The 18757-nt window shown below is 38.5% G+C and overlaps 1 protein-coding gene across 1 annotated transcript in view; it reads right to left on the reverse strand.

Annotated features, from left to right (window-relative positions):
- Nucleotides 1-18757, reverse strand: part of MYH15 (myosin heavy chain 15) — a 150687-nt gene that overhangs the window by 62819 nt on the left and 69111 nt on the right. Inside the window, 5 exon segments of the mRNA XM_045863921.2 lie at nucleotides 7298-7693; nucleotides 9735-9825; nucleotides 12766-12902; nucleotides 15060-15249; nucleotides 16278-16512. Of these exon segments, the coding sequence (XP_045719877.2) occupies nucleotides 7298-7693; nucleotides 9735-9825; nucleotides 12766-12902; nucleotides 15060-15249; nucleotides 16278-16512 (1049 nt within the window).

Genomic DNA, 18757 nt, shown 5'->3' on the forward strand with positions numbered 1-18757 from the left:
TAAGGCTGCAGACTCAAGGTAACCCTGTTGAGTTAACACTTAAATTCTAAACTCCAATTTCTCCGATTGGGTTTTTCGTGCTTGCAGGAAAGGATATGCCATTTGGCCTTTGTACTTCTACCTGATTTAAGTAACCAAACTAACCATTAGATTTCTGCCACACCCTGGAACTAATGCTAGTAAGTTTGAGACTCAAGATTCTTAAACAGGACCAAGAGCTGCCAGATGTAAAGTGGTTGAATCTCCTTTACCTAGCTGTAGCTTGCATACTTGTTATTAATATGATCAGAAATTACATTGGTGGTTCTACAGATCTATAGTTCCACAGATAGCTGTTTGTTTTGCTCTTTACGTATATTAAATCTTAATCCATACAACAGTCCCATGAGATCTTTGTTTCTACAATGAGTGCTACAGAAAAGGAAGAATTAGGGATCACATCAATGGCATTCCAAGAAAATGGTGATGTGTGTGAAATCTGGTGGTGAGCCTAACAGTCTGAATGTTTACCTAATTTGCGGTGGTGTGGCAATGGCCAAGGACCAGAAACATTTAAAAGATGCCAGGTTTAGTCCTCTGGAAAACCCCTAAATCAGCAAAAGCCTTGGAGACCTCCAGCTAGAGCCAACTCTATGTTGAAGATTATTCTCTTCAAGCTTACACTAGTGACAACTCCCAATGAAAAACTACCAGATTGCATCTTCTTATAACCCCAAGGCAGTCTGCTATGCTTGACACAAAATAGGTACTTAATAAATGTTTAAGACAATCAAATTACTGCCTTAGTGGGAGATTGGCCAACATTCCCACTAAAGTTTATTTAGAGGTCATATTCAAGCTTTCCTTATAATCCCCAACCCCCAAATTTACTATTAACTTGGTCAAGATATCATCCACTGATTAGCAAACAAGTAAAGAGCCAAATCAGGTGCATGCTCATTTGGAGGCTGAAGAGGAATGTCATATAGTTCAAGCTCAAAGATGTCCTATAGCACACCCAGGATTGTTGGTGATTGTGCAACTAAACTTGGCAGAGATTTGATGGCCAGCTTCTTATACAATGTCATCAGAATCACGTAGGTTAGAGCCCTGAGGTTAAATGTCAGGCACACTCAAATATCCACTCTCCACTAGCTACTAGAAAAAAGCTATAGTAGTGAAATATGTAACGGTCTTTAGATGGTCTGAAATTTTTAATTATATTTTGAATGTTGAATAGTTTGCTCTCATTCTTAAAAGCAATTTGACAAAGTTGGCACACTCTTTTTTTTTTTTTCATCAAAATATCCCTCAAGAGTTCAGACTGACTCTGTTTTATAAATGTATGTATCTGCAGAGTAGGTAGCCACCTGGGTACACAGAAAAGACACTTGCTCTTAGGCATAGCTTCGTATGGTAGGTATTTCATGGGCAATGTTAACCACTGGCAGAGCCTTTTCAATCTACAATGTATTTTTTATAAGCAGGATCTGCAAAAGACATTGAAATTGTTTATCTAAAGGTAGCCTATACAGGGACATATCATTCAAATGGGTTGTAACTGAAGGTATAAATTCAAATTTAAGCACAAAGGATAGGCACTAAATTTTCATACCGGGAAAGAAGAGGTTAATGGAATAATGTATATTAATCTTAAAGCTGATTCTTAAAATGCAGCCTAAAAATGCTGTCTCCCAAAAATGCAGGAACCAATGGGAATTCAAAATAATCAAGATAATTGTGAGATTGCCTATAACTTCTAAATTTCCCTGGGCTTCTCTGTCAGCATAATATACTTTTTGAAAATGCTTCAGTTTCCACTGTACCACTGAGTATTGGCATTCCTGGCATTATAATTCAGGAAAAGATGAAATAAACAATTCAAGAAATATTTCAGTGTAATGTATATGCCTATGAGAGTGAACAGAATCAATTTATCTCACCAAGAAATATTTACAGCAGCAGCGGAATGTAGCCACCCACCAACATAAACAGGATTGGGAGTTGAGGCCCATCTCTACCATAATTGTATGACCTTGGGTAGTCACTGAACCTATGAGCCATAGAATTCCCAAGAGGCATATGTAGAAGTTAATGATAGTACTTGAGTATACAGGTTATGTGTATCATGTACTGAGTATGAGTAAAATAAGACCTAGTTTCTGCCTTAGAGATGCTTTCTATTTAAGCAAAGTTAAAAGACTATATAATGCAGTAGTACAAGAGGGATCCCAAAAGTGCTACAGTAATTCTGAAACAGATAAAGTCTCAATATGGAAAGTTGAACTTGAGCATTCCAGGGAGAGGGCTTAGTTTGGAAAAGGCATATTGGTGGAAAAAGGATATTTGATGGAAGGCAAACATTCTAGCTTGGCTGAAATAGAAGGCCCATGAAGCAAAGTAATGGAATCTAAAACTGGCAGGGCAAATTGAGTCAGATCACAGGCCAAAGGGTACTTTGAAAAGCAGCAGTTTGGAGTTCACTGTTAAGCAGGGACATGATTCTATAAAGCCATGTCTAGAGATATTCATATAGATACTATATAGGATAGATTGAAACAAAGAAAAACTAGAAGCAAAAAAGATAATTTAGGAAACCACTTTAATAGTCCAGTTAAAAGGTAATGAAAGTCCTACCTGCATGTGAGAATAGAATGGAAAACTGTAAGACAGTGAAGAATTGACCTGCTGTAAGAATTGATTGGAAAGCAAAGAACAAGAGAGGAAACAAATAATCAATTACAGGCCTAGAGCCTGGGTGATGGGAAGAAACAGGGTTCCAGTGACAGAAATGTCCAGAAGAAACACCAGATTCAGAAGAAGTTGATGAGTTTGGTTTTAGACACACTTATTTGAGGAAAGGAAGACATCACTGATCTTTGAAAGAACAACTTAAGAGAATACTTTTAAGAAGAGCAGGGGTAATAAAAGACAGCAGGGGTTACAGGATTGAGGAGGTAGTGAGGCATATATATCTGCTGGTGGGAGCTAGCTTCCTAACATGGCTCCCCAATGACCAACACCCTTGGTATTTACACTTTTGTATAGATGCCTACCCTTTGACTTCTAACTGAATCACTCCACTGCACTGTAAGTCTGCCTCACTAGAATTGTTGCAGCATCTGTCTTGGTCTCTTGCAATACTTGCTCTTGTGCCCTAAATTGCCTTGTAAGAAGTCCAGGTCCCCCATGTTTGCCATGCTATGAGGAAACCCACACTAGCCACATGGCAAGAAAGATTTCCAACTAGCCCCCAGCCATTCTAGTTAGTTGTACAGCCCAGGAGCCAGACATGAGAATGAATAAACCTTCAGATGACTCCAGTCTCAACTGCCATCTGAGCTAAGCCTGTCAACCCCAGAACCAAGAGAGATGATAATAAATTGCTGTTTCAAGCTACAAGGGTTGGGGATGATTTGTTATACAGCAATGGATAAATGGAACAATACTCTTTGGTTAAGGAGACAGAGGCGGATATGGATAGACTTTGCTTTCCTCTTCCTAGTATCCAAGGAAAAGTTTTTCTTATTTTGGTTTGTTTTTGCAATGGGTGAATAATGGTTATGTGGAAAAATTTTTTATTCTTTGGGACAAGAAAGAAAGAAATGGATGAGTATAAGAAAAATATAAGGTGAAGAGAGAAGTTATACTGAATGGTCTTGATCTTATCAGTTAGGTCTTACCATTTATTGAAAAGGATTTAGAAAGTCAGGGTTAGAATCTGAGGGAGGATTTTGTTTAAAATAAAACAGTGAATTAGAAGAATAAAGAACTTCTGAGCAGCAATGAAATTCTAGAGGAAATTGGAAAGTATGAAATTCATATCTAATTAGTATGGATTTACGGTGAACCTATCAACAGTTTTATGACTATGAATTCCTACTAAGACGTGCAGAAACAGAAGAATTCCTGAGGATAAACAAGAGGCACAGTAGACTATAAAGAGTAAGGACTTCTAGAGACTCATTTGGGCTGAGGAAAGCAAATGAAGCCTACAGGGCATGGAGGAAGAATGCTTTCATTGCTGAGAGAAAGAGGAGTCCACATAAAAGGAAGAATACAGAAGAGAAAGAGGAGAGAGGACTTAAATCTTTACTAGATTTACATTCTAAGATAATTGAGGGTGGGATGGCAGGGATAGTACGGAGAAAGAAAGGGAAGGAAAAGCAGGGTGGTTGTGTTTCTTTCTACTTAATGAGCTTTTTAAAGGGAATTAATGCTAAATATTTTAGGAGTCACTCAGTCTTTCTGAAGAAATGCTACATTTTTCTGGCTATAGTCCATGAAGGTTAAATTTTATTGTTGGTTTGTCTCTTTCCCAGATAACTTTACAAATTCTGCTCACAAGGAGAATGTGACTCTGGCTACAGACATACCTTGGAGATATTGCAGGCTCAGTGCCAGACCATGCAATAAAGGTAATATCATAATAAAGTGAGTCAGCGAATTTTTTGGTTTCCCAGTGCTCATAAACTATATTGTAGTCTATTAACTGTGTAATAGCATTATATCTAAAAAAATGTGTATGCCATAATTTAAAATGCTTTATTGCTAAAAAATGCTAACCATCATCTGAGCTTTCAGTGAGTCATAATCTTTTTGCCGGTGGAGGATCTTGCTCAACGTTGATGGCTGCTGATTGATCAAGGTGGTGGTTGCTGAAGGTTGGGGTGTCTGTGGCAATTTCTTAAAATAAGACAACAATGAGTTTTGACACAATTGACTCTTCCTTTCATAAATGATTTCTGTGTAGCATGTGATGCTGTTAGATTGCATTCTACCCATGGTAGAACTTCCTTCGAAATTGGAGTCAATCCTTTCAAACCCTGCTGCTGTTTTCTTTATCAATTAAGTTTATGTAATATTCTAAATCCTTTGTTACCACTTCAACAGTCTTCACAGCATCTTCACCAGGAGTAGATTCTGTCTCAAGAAACCACTTTCTTTGCTCATCCATAAATAGCAACTCCTTAGGTTAAAGTTGTGCCATGAGATTGCAGCCCTTCAATCCCATCTTCAGGCTCTACTTCTAATTCTAGTTCTCTTGCAATTTCCACCACATCTTCAGTTACTTCCTCCAGTGGAGTCTTGAACCTCTCAAAGTTATCCAGAAGGGTTTGGAACCAACTTCTTCAAAACTCCTGTTAATGTTGATATTTTGACGTCTTCCTATGAATCATGAACGTTCTTAATGTAGAATGTTCTTAATCTAGAATGGTGAATGCTTTCCAGAAGATTTTCAATTTACTTTGCCCAGATCCATCAGTGATGGATCTGTGGCAGCTATAGACCTAAAAAATGTATTTCTTAAATCATGAGATTTGAAAGTCAAAATGACTCCTTGATCCATGGGCTACAGAATGGCTGTTGTGTTAGCAGGCATGAAGACAACATGAATCTTGTTGTATATCTTCATTAGAGCTCTTCGGTGACCAGCTGCATTGTCAATGAGTAGTACCATTTTGAAAGGAATTTTCTTTTCCAAGCAGTAGGTCTCAACAGTGGGCTTCCAATATGTGCTATCATTCAGGCTTTGTCTTTCCATTCCTATAGCACAGGCAAAGTAGATTTAGCACAATTCTTAAGGGTCCTCAGGTTTTCAGAATGGCAAATGAGCATTAGCTTCAACTTTAGCCCCTAAAGTTAGCCTGTCCTTTGAAGCCAGGCATTGCCTTCTCCTCTCTAGCTATGAAAGTTCTGGATGGCATCTTCTTCAAATAGAAGACTGTCTACATTGAGTTTCTTTGATTAGGGTAGACACCTCCATGAATTACTTAAGCCAGATCTTCTGGAAAACTTGCTGCAATTTCTACATCAGTACTTGCTGCTTCACCTGGCACTTTTATATTATAGAGACAGCTTCTTTCCTTAAGCCTCATGAATGAACCTCAGCTAGCTTCAAACATGTCCTGCAGCTTCCTCACCTCTCTTGGCCTTCACAGAATTGGAGAGTTAGGCCCTTGCTCTGGATTAGGTTTTAGCTTAAGGGAATGATGTAGCCAGTTTGATCTCCTATCCAGACCATTAAAACTTTCTCCATTATCAGCAATAAGGCTGTTTCACTTGCTTATAATTCATGTGCTCACTGGAGTAGCACTTTTAATTTCCTTCAAGAATTTTTCCTTTGCATTCACAAGTTGGCTAACCATTTGGCACAAGAGGCCTAGCCAACTTTCAGCCTGTTTTGGCTTCCAAAATGCCTTCCTCACTAAGATTAATCATTTCTAGCTTTTGATTTAAAGTGAGAGATGTACAACTCTTCCTTTCACTTGAACACTCAGAAGTCATTTTAAAGTTATTAATTGGCCTAATTTCAATATTGTTGTGTCTCAGGGAATAGAGAGGCCTAAGGAGAGGGAGAGAGGAGAATGGCCATTTGGCAGAGCAGTCAGAACACACACATTTATCGATTAAGTCTGCCTTCTTATACTGGGCATGGTTCTTGGTGCCCCCAAACAATTACAACAATAACATCAAAGATCACTGATCATAGATCACCATAATAAATATAATCATAATGAAAAAGTTTGAAATGTGAGAATTACCAAACTGTGGCACAGAGACATGGAGTGAGAAAATGCTGTTAGATAAATGGCACCAATAGACTTGCTCAACTTAGGGCTGCCACAAGCTTTCAATGGTAAAAAAACACAGTATCTGTGAAGCACAATGAAGCAAAGCTCAATAAAATGTTGTATGTATTTGTTCTGCTTAACCTAACATAAGCCTTTTCTCAAATACCAGAAGGTAGGATGGCCATTACCTGTGATCTGATACTAGTCATTTGATAAAAGAGCTTGTACTGTATGGACTAATGGGCTCAGTGAAGAAAGAACATATGGTGAAACGTCCTTCTAAGTGCTGGCTGGTGAAAGAGGTGCCAGAAAAGATGAGGGGGAAAAGGTCTCTCCTGTTAGCAAAGCTCTTTTTGTCCACCATTCATTGAGACAAACACTAGAGTGTCTGAGCCACCCCCAAGGAGTGTTCCCACTCAATGCCATTTTTCAAGAGAGACACGCCACTCACATAACTAGTGGCTTCACTTTTCACCCTACTTATTTATGTTGTCACCAGAAAGATCCACAAGAAACATGGACTGGAATTCCAATAAAACCAGAAGCTACTATCAGGCTACATTAAGGTAATAGCCACGTGACCTTCACAATGTCCACTGAGATTAAGCCAGATTCTAGTCAATCTAAAGAACTATAGCCTCCATTAGCAAACACCTCAAGTCACCAATCTTGTTTATTTTTCTTTCCCTTCCCCTCCCCCACCTACTTTCATGTTCTGAAGTCTGTAAAGTAGACTTAGGAATGTTTACCTTAGCTCTGGTCATCTGCTCAACATTGGTCAGGAGGTCATCCACTTCTAGCTGCAAGTCACTCTTGTCTTTTTCTAATTTCTGCTTGACCTGTTGTAAATTTTCAAGCCGACCTTGGAGCTCAGCCAGGCTGTCTGCATGTCTCTTCTTCAAAGTGGCAGAAGTTGCCTCGAAGTACAGTGTAGCCTCTTCCATGTCTCAGTGAAGCTTCTGAAATTTTGTTTCCTGTTTCTTAGTTATGTCCAGTTGAGCCAAACTGGTACCTCCTGCCTCCTCCAGCCTCTCATTCAAGGCTTCCAATTCTTGGGTGAGGTCAGCTCTCTCCCTTTCCATCTTAGCTCGGGTGGTCCTTTCAACTTCCAGTTCCCTTTTTAAAGCCTGTATCTTTATCTGTAGCAATAAATAATTTTGACTTTTATAAAGCACTTGTAGCATATTTTATAGAAGAGCTTTACTGTACTTTTTATACATTTCTCAACACTAAGAAAAGTCACATAACACTCTTGGTTCCCATTTTATACAAAGAAGATGGAATACAGAGAGATTAAATTATTTTCTCCAAATCAGTACAAAAACCAGAATTCAAATGTGCAGTTCCTCCAGATCTCCCAGTCCTTGGTGATGAGCAACTTCATAAATTCTATACATGGACGGGAAACTACAGTAAAGAGCACTTTCCAAAGCAATAAGGAAACATTTTTCATACAACAAGAAAAAAATTTAAAGAGATTTAATAAAAACTAACACGATGAATTTTATATACAATACCTCACTCCTCTAGAATTAGTTTACCAATCTCAATTATTGGGAACTTGAGCAAATATCTGAAGAATAGAATGAATATCTCTGATATCCAATATCCAAGCAACTCACTCATAAGAAAGAGCATCAATGTAATTTTACACACAATTCTGACAAACTTGGTTACTTGGCTCCTTAGTCTGCAGGTGATTTCAAGTACCAGGAAATCTGATGTAACAAATGAGAATTGGTGGAGGAATGAGGACTGCTACCATGAATAGTAATCTGATACTATTAGAGGAAGAATTACCAGATAAAGGAAATTAGTGATAAGAACCCCCAGAGCCCAAAACCCTTTTAGTGTAAGGGCAAATAGCTCTACAAATCTTGATAGCATCATTGGAATACAGGGAAGCCACTGATGTTCATTAACATTGCCTTTAATAATTAGGCATAGATTAGGGGTGAAAAAGGATAAGATCTATTTTAGAATATGTCTTCCTTTCCTTTAAATAAGAGTACCATGGCTAGAGAATGCTGATTTCTAGATCATGCCAATACGTAGGCTACCAGATCTGTAGATGAGTTATGACAGAAAAGGTGCTAAAAAAATGTATGACTTCCACACCCAAGTAAACACGATCACCTTCCAACGAGTTATTTTGGGATCCAATAACTTTATCCCAAACAATACTATCATTAAACCAAACATTTCTGAAGCATCTCCTCAGAAATAATCTTTAGAGCATTTTTTTAAGTCATCAAGGGAAGAGAATTTGTCTTTTGGATAAACTGAAACTTCTGAGTCTTTTTATTTTGGATAAAGTCAAGTATCATTTGAAGACAAGCCCGGTGAATATGATAGATAATCGCTTGGAGATTAATATTGTGTTTGAAATCATGCCTATAAATCAGTGAGACTGACTTTCTTATTCAGCTCAAAATGTCTCAGAAAATAATTATCAGAAAGAGGCTCAAAATTATTTTGAGTAATGGCTATATTACTGAGATAAATATTTAGCTCCAAAGGAAAGACATCTATCATACAGATGTATATGCATACAGCATATGTAAGGAGTTATATATATGTGTGTGTATGTATATGTATATACCCATACATACTTATATTACTCTATAACATGGTCAAATAGTATAAAACAGCTACCTGGTCTAAAACTTATAAATAGCTTCCCATTATTAAATAATGTTTTGAGACTACAAGTAGATACAAAACAGATTTTCAGCACAGAAACGGAATTGCCTTCTAATCACAAAGACTAATCATTATAAAAAATTAAATTGCTAACACTGAATGCTTACCATGGATCAGGCTCTATGCTTACCACTTAAATGTAGTGTTGCATTTAATAAATTAGCTCAAGGTTGTCAGGAAGATTAATAACTGAAAAAATAAATGCCTAGGATTTTAGCACAATGTTTGGTTCACCGCAAATATTCAACAAATTATCTGTGTTTTTATAGATAAGAAAATCTAAGTTTAAAAAGTAATTTTCCCAAGTCACCTATCTGGGGAATGCCACAGTCTCCCTTCTTAACCACTGCTCTTTTCTGCTTCTGTCCATAGTTGGCTAAGCGTATGGATACCCTGACAAAGCATTTGTTACTGAAGTACCTATTATCACCCGTGAATCTACATATAGCTACACACAGGTATTTGATAAATGATTACCTGAAGCTCTTTAGCCATATTTTGAAGCTGAGCCACCAGGCCTTTCTCCTTCTCCACCTTTAAATTCATCTGATTCATCTCTAGTTCTTTCCTGTTAGGGAAAAATGTATCAAATGGAATTGTTTAGAGTGATAACATTTGGCTTGAATATTTTAAAAATTATACTAATGACACATGAATTCATTCTCATTGCAAAAACTCAACTATTATATCTATATCTGAAATCTCCTTGGCTATCACACCCAATCTTTGTTCCTTCCCTAGAGGTAAACACCATTATCAGTTTGGTATGAATCCTTCCAGACATTTTTCTAAGTATTGACATACATTTGTGCTTATATATCGGTAGAAATAGTTTCATTTTCTTTACTGTGAAAGGTATAATATGGTATGTATTTGTATTTATAGTTCCATAACTTATTTTTAACCCAGTAACACATTGGAGGTTTTTCCATGTCTTATTTTTAACCCAATAACACATTGGAGGTTTTTCCATGTTGGCCCACACAAAAATGACTTCATTTAAAAATTAACTGTGACATACTATTCCATGATTTAGACATGCTGTAATTTATCCATTTCCCTATTAATAAGCCCTTAAGTTTTCCCTAATATTTTCCTTTTGTAAATAACACTGTTCATATCCATGCCCTCTTGTGTACACGTGAGTGTTTCCTTAGAGTGGCTACAAAGCAGGGAATCCCTGGGTCAAGTATAAGTGTGTGCTTAAAATTATATAACCCTGCCCTTTGCCCTGCAATAGCAGTGTGAGATTATTCCTCTACATTTACACTTAATATTAGCATACTTCTAAATTTTTCCTAGTCGGAGAGAGATTAGAATGTCTTTCTTTTTAACGTCTTTGTTTAACAGTGAGGCAGCATCTTGTCAACTATGAGGAATCAAAAATGGCCAAGGAGCCAAATAAACCACCTGGTGGTATCCTTTAATCATTTGTCTGCTAGGCTGTTCATATAATTATTGAACTATAGATTTCCTTTTAGTATTCTTATTTTCTGATTTCTGCTGCAAATATTTCTCCCATCTTATATAATTTGTTCTGATTTTGTGTTGTGTTTTGCCACATAAATGTTTAAATATTTGATATCATTAGATGTATCAAAATATTCTTTTTCTGTCTTTGGCTTTTGTCACTTATTCTAGAAAACTTAACCTGCCATTTTACCCAAGACCTTTCACCTATATTTTCTTCCAATGATTTTTGTTGTCTTTATTGTGGTAAGAACATTTAACATGAGATCTACTCTCTTAACAAATATTTAAGTGCACAATACACTAATGCTAACTGTAGGTACGTTGTTGTACAGCAGATTTCTAGAACTCAGTCATCTTGCATAACTGAAACTTCATACCTGTTAAATAATATCCCTATTTTCCACTCCCTCCAGCCCCTAGCACTCCCCGTTCTACTCTGTTTCTACAAGTTTGACTATTTTAGATGTCTCATATAGATACAATCACGAAGTATTTGTTCTTTTATGATTCCCTATTTCACTTAGCATAGTATCCTCCAGGTTCATCTATGGTGTCACATATGGCAGGGTTTCCTTCTTCTTAAAGGCTGAATAATATTCCATTATATGTAGACACCACATTTTCTTTATCCATTTATCCATCAGTGGACAGTTAGGTTGCTTCTTTGTCTTAGCTATTGTAAATAATGCTGCATCTTCTAGTGGTTAGCCTTGTTTTCACATTTAATTCTTTAATGCAACTGGATTTTGTGTGTGTGAATAGTGCGAGGTAGAAATTTAACTTTCATCTCAGACAATGAATAGCTAATGATCTCAGCACCATTTATTAAGTACTCTATCCAGTCATCACTAATTCGAAATGCCACCTTTATCATGTATTTTTTATATATACATAGGTCCATTTAGAGAAAAAGTTTTATAGTTAAGTTGTACCTTTCTAAAAACACAGATTTCTAAAATGCCAGAGCTCTTTGACTTAGGGCCTACAAGGACATGGGGCATCATCTTCACTTTGCTGAGCTGAAACGTCATCTTAAAATTGAATGCTCAGGGACCTCTATCATAGTTTCAAAGTTCCACACATTTATAGGATTACTTATTTCTTCTTTTCCAAACATCTATCAAGTCCAGTAACTTCTTAGAGTATTAATCAAGCCTGAACATGAGCATGTATCATGGCAACTCACACACACAGAAAAACCAGAGACTCATAGCTACTCACTTGACTCTCTTCTCTTCTTCCCTGTAACCCTAGTGAACGACACGTTCCCAGCTTTATCCTGGTCTTACCTCACTCTTGGGCCTCACTGCTTCCCCCTTTTATTTGATCTATTCGCAATAACTTGAAAATCCCTAATGGTTAGAATTAAAGTCTAGCTAAGCAGGGGATGACAAGACAAGATGAGAAAGTCCATTTCACTGAGTAGTGAAACTAAACTGAGGGCCCATTTTGCCCTAAGTTCATGTGAGCCGAAAGTTCCACTAATTTTCATTGTTATGTTTTGCTTTAAATTTTAAGATTGGATATTTCTATGGTAAATTAGTTGATAGAAAAGCTATATAAATAACAATGAAGTTATATCTGGTAAACTTTTTTAAAGTGACCAGAGGCCTGTATTGAACTTCACATTAGGATTTTTTTGTTTTTATTGGGTTTTTATTATTAATTATTATTATTATTTACATTTATTCCAGTGGTTTCATCATGAGTAAAAGAGGTGAGCCATTCTTATCTTTGGACTTGTAGCCTCAAATTTCAATAATTCACATCTCATATGCATTACACCTTTCTTTCCCACCTGCTAGTCAGATACCTTCTCAGTCATATTCTTCTCAATTATGCATTTACTCTCTTTTTACAAACATATAATAAAGTCCAGCAAAAAAAAAAAAAAAATCATTTCCTAGGCTTGTTATCTTCCCCTACAGGTCTTAAGACATCTGGCCCTGGAGTCATGAGGATCAATGACATGAGAGAGCAGTTCCATCCGCCCTAAGGTCTTCCGGAATGTTGCGTCAACAGCAAGGTGGCTTACTTGCTCAGCTTCTCTGCCAGTTGCACCTGGCCGCTCTCCAGGTGCTCCATACTCACACACTGCAGCTTAAAATCGCCCTCCAGTTTGCTCTTTTCCCTCTCACAGTTCATTCTTGCTTTCCTCTCCTGACCTTCAAGCTGACAAAAGGAGGTATTATTTAGCCAAATAAATTGGTAAAGTTTATACTTCACTAGATGTGTTCATGAACACTTACCTTCTGAAAAAAGAAAGAAAAATACAAACACATATTATGTAAATGATGCCCAGCTGTGTAGATATCTTAAAATAAATATTGCATGCATTGATAAGACAACAAAAAATCTAGAAATTACAGTGATGAAAGACAACTTTGGAGATTAAGGAGTATGAGCTCTGTCCTAAGAAAGGAGCCAATAATAAAAGCCAGGGAGCCCTTATTTGATTGTTTCTCACTGATGGGAAGCCCACTTCTTCATACGGCAGCTCATTTCATGGGTGGATAAGTCCATTTACTCAGGAGTGCTTCCTCATAAGAAGCCAAAACATTCTCTGTAAATTCTTCCCATGAGTCTAAGCTCAGCTCCCTGGAGCAACACCAAGAAAATCTATCTCCACACAATCATCTATGAATATGAGGCAGCTGTCCTGAATCTCCCAACTCAGTATCACAGACCCTTTCATACACATCTCACATGGCATGACTTCCACACCTCCTATTTTCTAGTCCATAACATTATGTCAGATTCTGGTTCCCCACCAGGGTGGTCGGAACTGTCAGAAGTTCAACAGGTCAACTTAGCACTGTCAACAATATTGAGGTTGGTTTAGCAGGAGGCTAGATAACGGTTACAGTATGGCTATTTGTTCACGGATATATTGAAATGTTTACTTTTCAGCAGTAGAAGCTATTTCCTGTAACCAGCAAAATATATGAAATTCAAACAGGAGGAGGAGGGAGAATTTCTGGAAGGAGTGTGTAAAAACCTGAAAGTAGATGAACTCCTGGAGAGAACAAGTGAGTGTGTGTGCTTGTGTGCGTGCGTGAGAGCGTGCTAAAGAGCAAGCGAGCAAGCAAGCAAGCGAGCAAGCGAGCGAGAGAGTGCACGTGCGAGCACACACATACACAGTAAATCCTCATATTGAGGCTTTGTGAGACACACAATCAGTGGAAATAGGAAGAAAATTGAGACAACGAACAGGTAATAGAGGAAACTGATAGAAAGACATGAGGAAAAAGAAGTAATTCGAATAAAAAACCACACCACCCTTGTCAGCAATTTTATAAAGGCTAAGCTTTTGGAACTAATAAGAGAGTGAACGCATCAGCTCTGGCAGCTGGGGGCGGGAAGGAAGAACCGTGAAGCTACCGTGAAGAATGGTTTGAAACATCTTTATTGGGCGCCTGGGCGGCTCAGTTGGTTAAGCGACTGCCTTCGGCTCAGGTCATGATCCTGGAGTCCCGGGATCGAGTCCCACATCGGGCTCCCTGCTTGGCAGGGAGTCTGCTTCTCCCTCTGACCCTCCTCCCTCTCATGCTCTCTGTCTCTCATTGTCTCTCTCACAAATAAAATCTTAAAAAAAAAAATCTTTATTTCACGGGGTGTTTGGAGGCAGAACAGGGGACACCAGCTTTAGAATCTTACAAGTATTTTCCCAAAGCATAGGTCGAACACAGCTTGTGATTTACATACCTTTCAATTATAAATAAGCCTCAACACACCACTGGAGACACAACAGGGCTTTTGAACTAATCTTTCAACACTAGTGTCAAAGAGAGAACCAGCATATCTGTCGGGCAAAACACCAGGTTCTGTGGGAGCTATGGGGAAAAACAATCAGTCACTTAGAGGGATAACCCTTTATAATTCCTCTCAATGTTCCTCTCCCACTGCCCAGGGTTGTGTGAAGGCTGCATTTAAAAACTGACAGATTACATGCTGGGGCTTCTCTTACGCAGAAATGGTTCAGTGTACATCAAGAAACAAATAAACCAGGGGTGCCTGGGTGGCTCAGTCGTTAAGCGTCTGCCTTCGGCTCAGGTCGTGATCTCAGGGTCTTGGGATCGAGCCCCGCATCGGGCTCCCTGCTCTGCGGGAAGCCTGCTTCTCCCTCTCCCACTCCCCCTGCTTGTGTTCCCTCTCTCGCTGTGTCTCTGTCAAATAAATAAATAAAATCTTTAGAAAAAAAAGAAATAAACCTCTGTTTCTAAATATTAAAGATACAAGCCATGCTACTAAGTTTTCCCCAAGCTGTCGAGATAAATTAAGTAAAAATCAGAGGTTTGTATACATGCAGACGGCTAACTAGCGAGACACACCACCACCTACCTCATGTACTTGCCGTTCCACTTTCAACTTGGCTTTGCTCAGGCTGCTGAGTTTGTCCTCCTCTGTGAGCAGGTCGTCCAGCGTCTGCTGATGGGCCCCCTGCATGACCTTGGCCACTCTGTTAAGTTTGCTCATATGCTCATTTAGAGACTCCACTTCCTCAGTCAGGTTCTTGACCCGTGGGAAGAAGACAGTGAGAGCAGCATTAGAGGTTCCACTGACAGGGTGGGCATAACGCTAGGGGCTATTTCAAGTACAGTCTCAAGAGGAATCCAATGTCAGAAAGAACCAAAGTTAGCTAAATTCCCAATATATTTTAAAAACTCTAAATTCACTCTTTCTTACACACACACACACACACACACACACAGACTTAGGGAATGGGGTATTCTGGCAAAGCAGATATCAAGATAGCTTATTTGATGGCCAGGTTTCAGAGCGTCGTATTATTATATAACAAGAACACCACAAAAGGTAGTTTTCTGAGTACTCAAGGGGCATGTAGCAATCTTGTTGTGTCTCGGATCCTGAGCGTGGCAATCAAAGAAGAGTTCCAGCTGTTCAAACATGCAAAAATAGAAGCTGGCTGTATCAGGCCCACATGCTTTTTATGAAAGGGAACCAACGGCCCAAGAGTTGCTATTTAATCGTCTGCCAAAACTACAGTGTCATTCCAGAGACCAGTTGTTTATCAGAGGTTGGATACAGACTCCTCAGCTAGTTTCAATCTGTACACAGAGGCACAAGTTAAAACCCTCAACTGAAATGAACGGAATGTCAAAATCTGTAACTGCAATTAACATCTTCAAGGTCGAACTTCAAATAATTAATGACAGAGCTGGGTTTGTCATCCCAAATCACCTTTCAGTAAAGTGCATCATGCTCGCTCTCCTTCCAAAAAAGGTACTCAGAGGCCCGATGAAACTATTCTGTTCTTTCTACTAGATTTCGGGTATAATAAGATTGAAACAAGTGAAGATGTTTCCTTTGGAAAATTAAGCGGGGTTCCATAAATTTGAATTGGAAATTTGAATCGGGACAGTACAGTTCATCGGACCCTTCATTTTATGCCAGTTTCGACTCGGACTGCTGTAAAGTTGCAGGCTACCGAGTTCATTCTTTTGAGCTGAGCAAGTCTGGTACTGGAACCTGATGGGGGGTGGGATTCGGGCACCCAGGCCTCCCTAACATTATCAAAAAAGTACCTTGTGCTCTGTAGCACGCTTCTCCTTCTGTGACTTCACCAATATTGTTTCCAGGTCATCGATTTCTTTCTTCAACTCGGAACATTCATCTTCGAGCTTCTGCCCCCTGGCAGTCAGCTCGGAATTTATCTCGTCTTCTTCCTCCACCCGCGCAGACAGCACCTTGACTCTGGCCTCCAGCTGGATCTTGGATTTAATCAGCGACTCGCACTGCTCTTCAACATTTGCCAGGGTCTCTTGCTCCTGCCATGATGAGGAGAAAATTGTTGCCAACAGCTGGAAATTTATCAGCTAGACGAAAATGCTGCTTAACGCATAGCAAAGAGATAATTGCCTGCCCTGTGACCAGCACTTTCACCTGCCTTTCCTCAGCAGGTGAAATAAAATTCCCACTTCCCTGATCCTATTGTTGAGAAGTAGAGGAGTTGCTTTGTGCTTGGAGGTGCTTTTGATCTTTCAGGCCATTCAGTAGATTAGATTACCTCTTCTAAAGCACTTAATAGGATCCTGGTGGCCTAAAGGATCTAACATGCCTCCAAAAATCAGTGGCGTACTGCTTAACTCACAGCTTCTGGAAGCATCCACATGGGCATAGAGTTTGAGGTTTGATACCTGCTCAGAATACAGTCTTTTAGGAAAGGAATGTTCCCGCAGACACTAGAATATTTATAATATTATTGTAAGTGCCCTAATGCACTTGTTTTATATAAACATACATATATATATCTTCAACAAGTAGAATTGTATATTTTTTATTTATAGGCTGAATTTAGAATTCATAAATTTTACTTGCAAGTTACTAACTAGATTTCACTATTATTTCCAATGAAAATCTTTTCCTCAATGATTCTGCCAGTGTTAACTTCCACAAATTATACAAGTGTAAAATAGTCTTTCCTTTTATCCTTCCAAATATCCTACCTCCAAGTCTCTATTGATTGACTCAATTGTTCCTATGTTATGGGTCAAATAAAAAAATGAAGAGGTCAATTGCCTTTTTGCTATAAAAAATGTTTTATAACTTTGAACCTCTCTAATTTGTGTTAGAGGCTAAATAAGACCCCTTCTTTGTGAGCAAGTTCTTAATAAATATAGGTCTCATTGCAACATCACATACATCTCCATCTTCCATCTCTAGACCTCATCATTCATCCTTTGCAATATGCCACTCTGGGAAATTTATTATTTTTTAAAGATTTATTTATTTATTTGAGAGTAAAGGGGGTATGCAAGTGGGCAGAGAAAGAATCTTCAAGCAGACTCCCCACTGAGCGTGGAGCCAGATGCAGGGCTCTATCCTAGGACCCTGAGATCATGACCTGAACTGAAATCAAGAGCTGGCCGCTCAACCAACTGAGCCAGTCAGGCACCCCCAGCAATTTTTTTATTATGTTAGTCACCATACAGTACTTCATTAGTTTCTGATGTAGTGTTCCATGATTCATTATTTGCATATAACACCCTGTGCTTATTGCAATACATGCCCTCCTTAATACCTATCACTGGGCTACCCCATCCCTCCACCCCCCTCCCTTCTGAAACCCTCAGTTGGTTTCCTGGAGTTCATAGTCTCTCATGGTTCCTCTCCCACTCTGATTTTCCTCCCTTCACCCCCAGCAATTTATTAACTATCTATTTGCCTGGCTTAAGTTGTTTGGGAGTGCAAACTGGTGCGACCACTCTGAAAAACAGCATGGAGTTTCCCCAAAAAGTTAAAAATAGAACGACCCTATGATCCAGCAATTGCACTACTAGGTATTTACCCAAAGGATACAAAAATATAGATTTGAAGGAGCACATGTACCCTGGTGTTTATAGCAGCATTATCAACAATAGCCAAATTATGGAAAGGGCTCAAATGTCCATTGACTGATGAATGGAAAAAGAAGATGTGGTGTATGGAAAAAGAAGATGTGGTGTGTGTGTGTGTGTGTATATATATATATAATGTATATATATATATATATATATATAATGTATATATATATATATAATGGATGTGGTGTGTATATATATATAATGGAATACTACTCAGCAATCAAAAGGAGTCTTGCCATTTGCAATGACATGGATGGAGCTAGAGAGTATACTGCTAAGTGAAATAATCAGAAAAAGACAATACCATATGATTTCACTCCTATGTGGAATTTAAGGAACAAAACGGATGAACATAGAGGAAGGGAAAAAAAAGAGGAAAGCAAACCATAAGAGACTCTTAACTATGAGAACAAACTGAAGGTTGCTGGAAGGAGGTGGGTGGGGATGGGCTAGATGGGTGATGTGTATTAAGGAGGGCACTAGTTGTGTTGAGCACTGGGTGTTATATGTAAGTGATGAATCACCACTATATTCTACTCTTGAAACCAATAGTACGCTATATCTTAACTAGAATTTAAATAAAAATTTGAGGAAAAAAGAGAAGAAAATGGCAAAATTCTAGGCCATTGATTTCTGGCTAACTCTTAAGAATGGACATCTGCC

The sequence above is a fragment of the Mirounga angustirostris genome, unplaced genomic scaffold (genome assembly GCF_029215605.1).
Source record: "Mirounga angustirostris isolate CCGP_5_RB_7025 unplaced genomic scaffold, mMirAng1.0.hap1 SCAF_1, whole genome shotgun sequence".
Lineage (NCBI taxonomy): Eukaryota > Metazoa > Chordata > Mammalia > Carnivora > Phocidae > Mirounga > Mirounga angustirostris.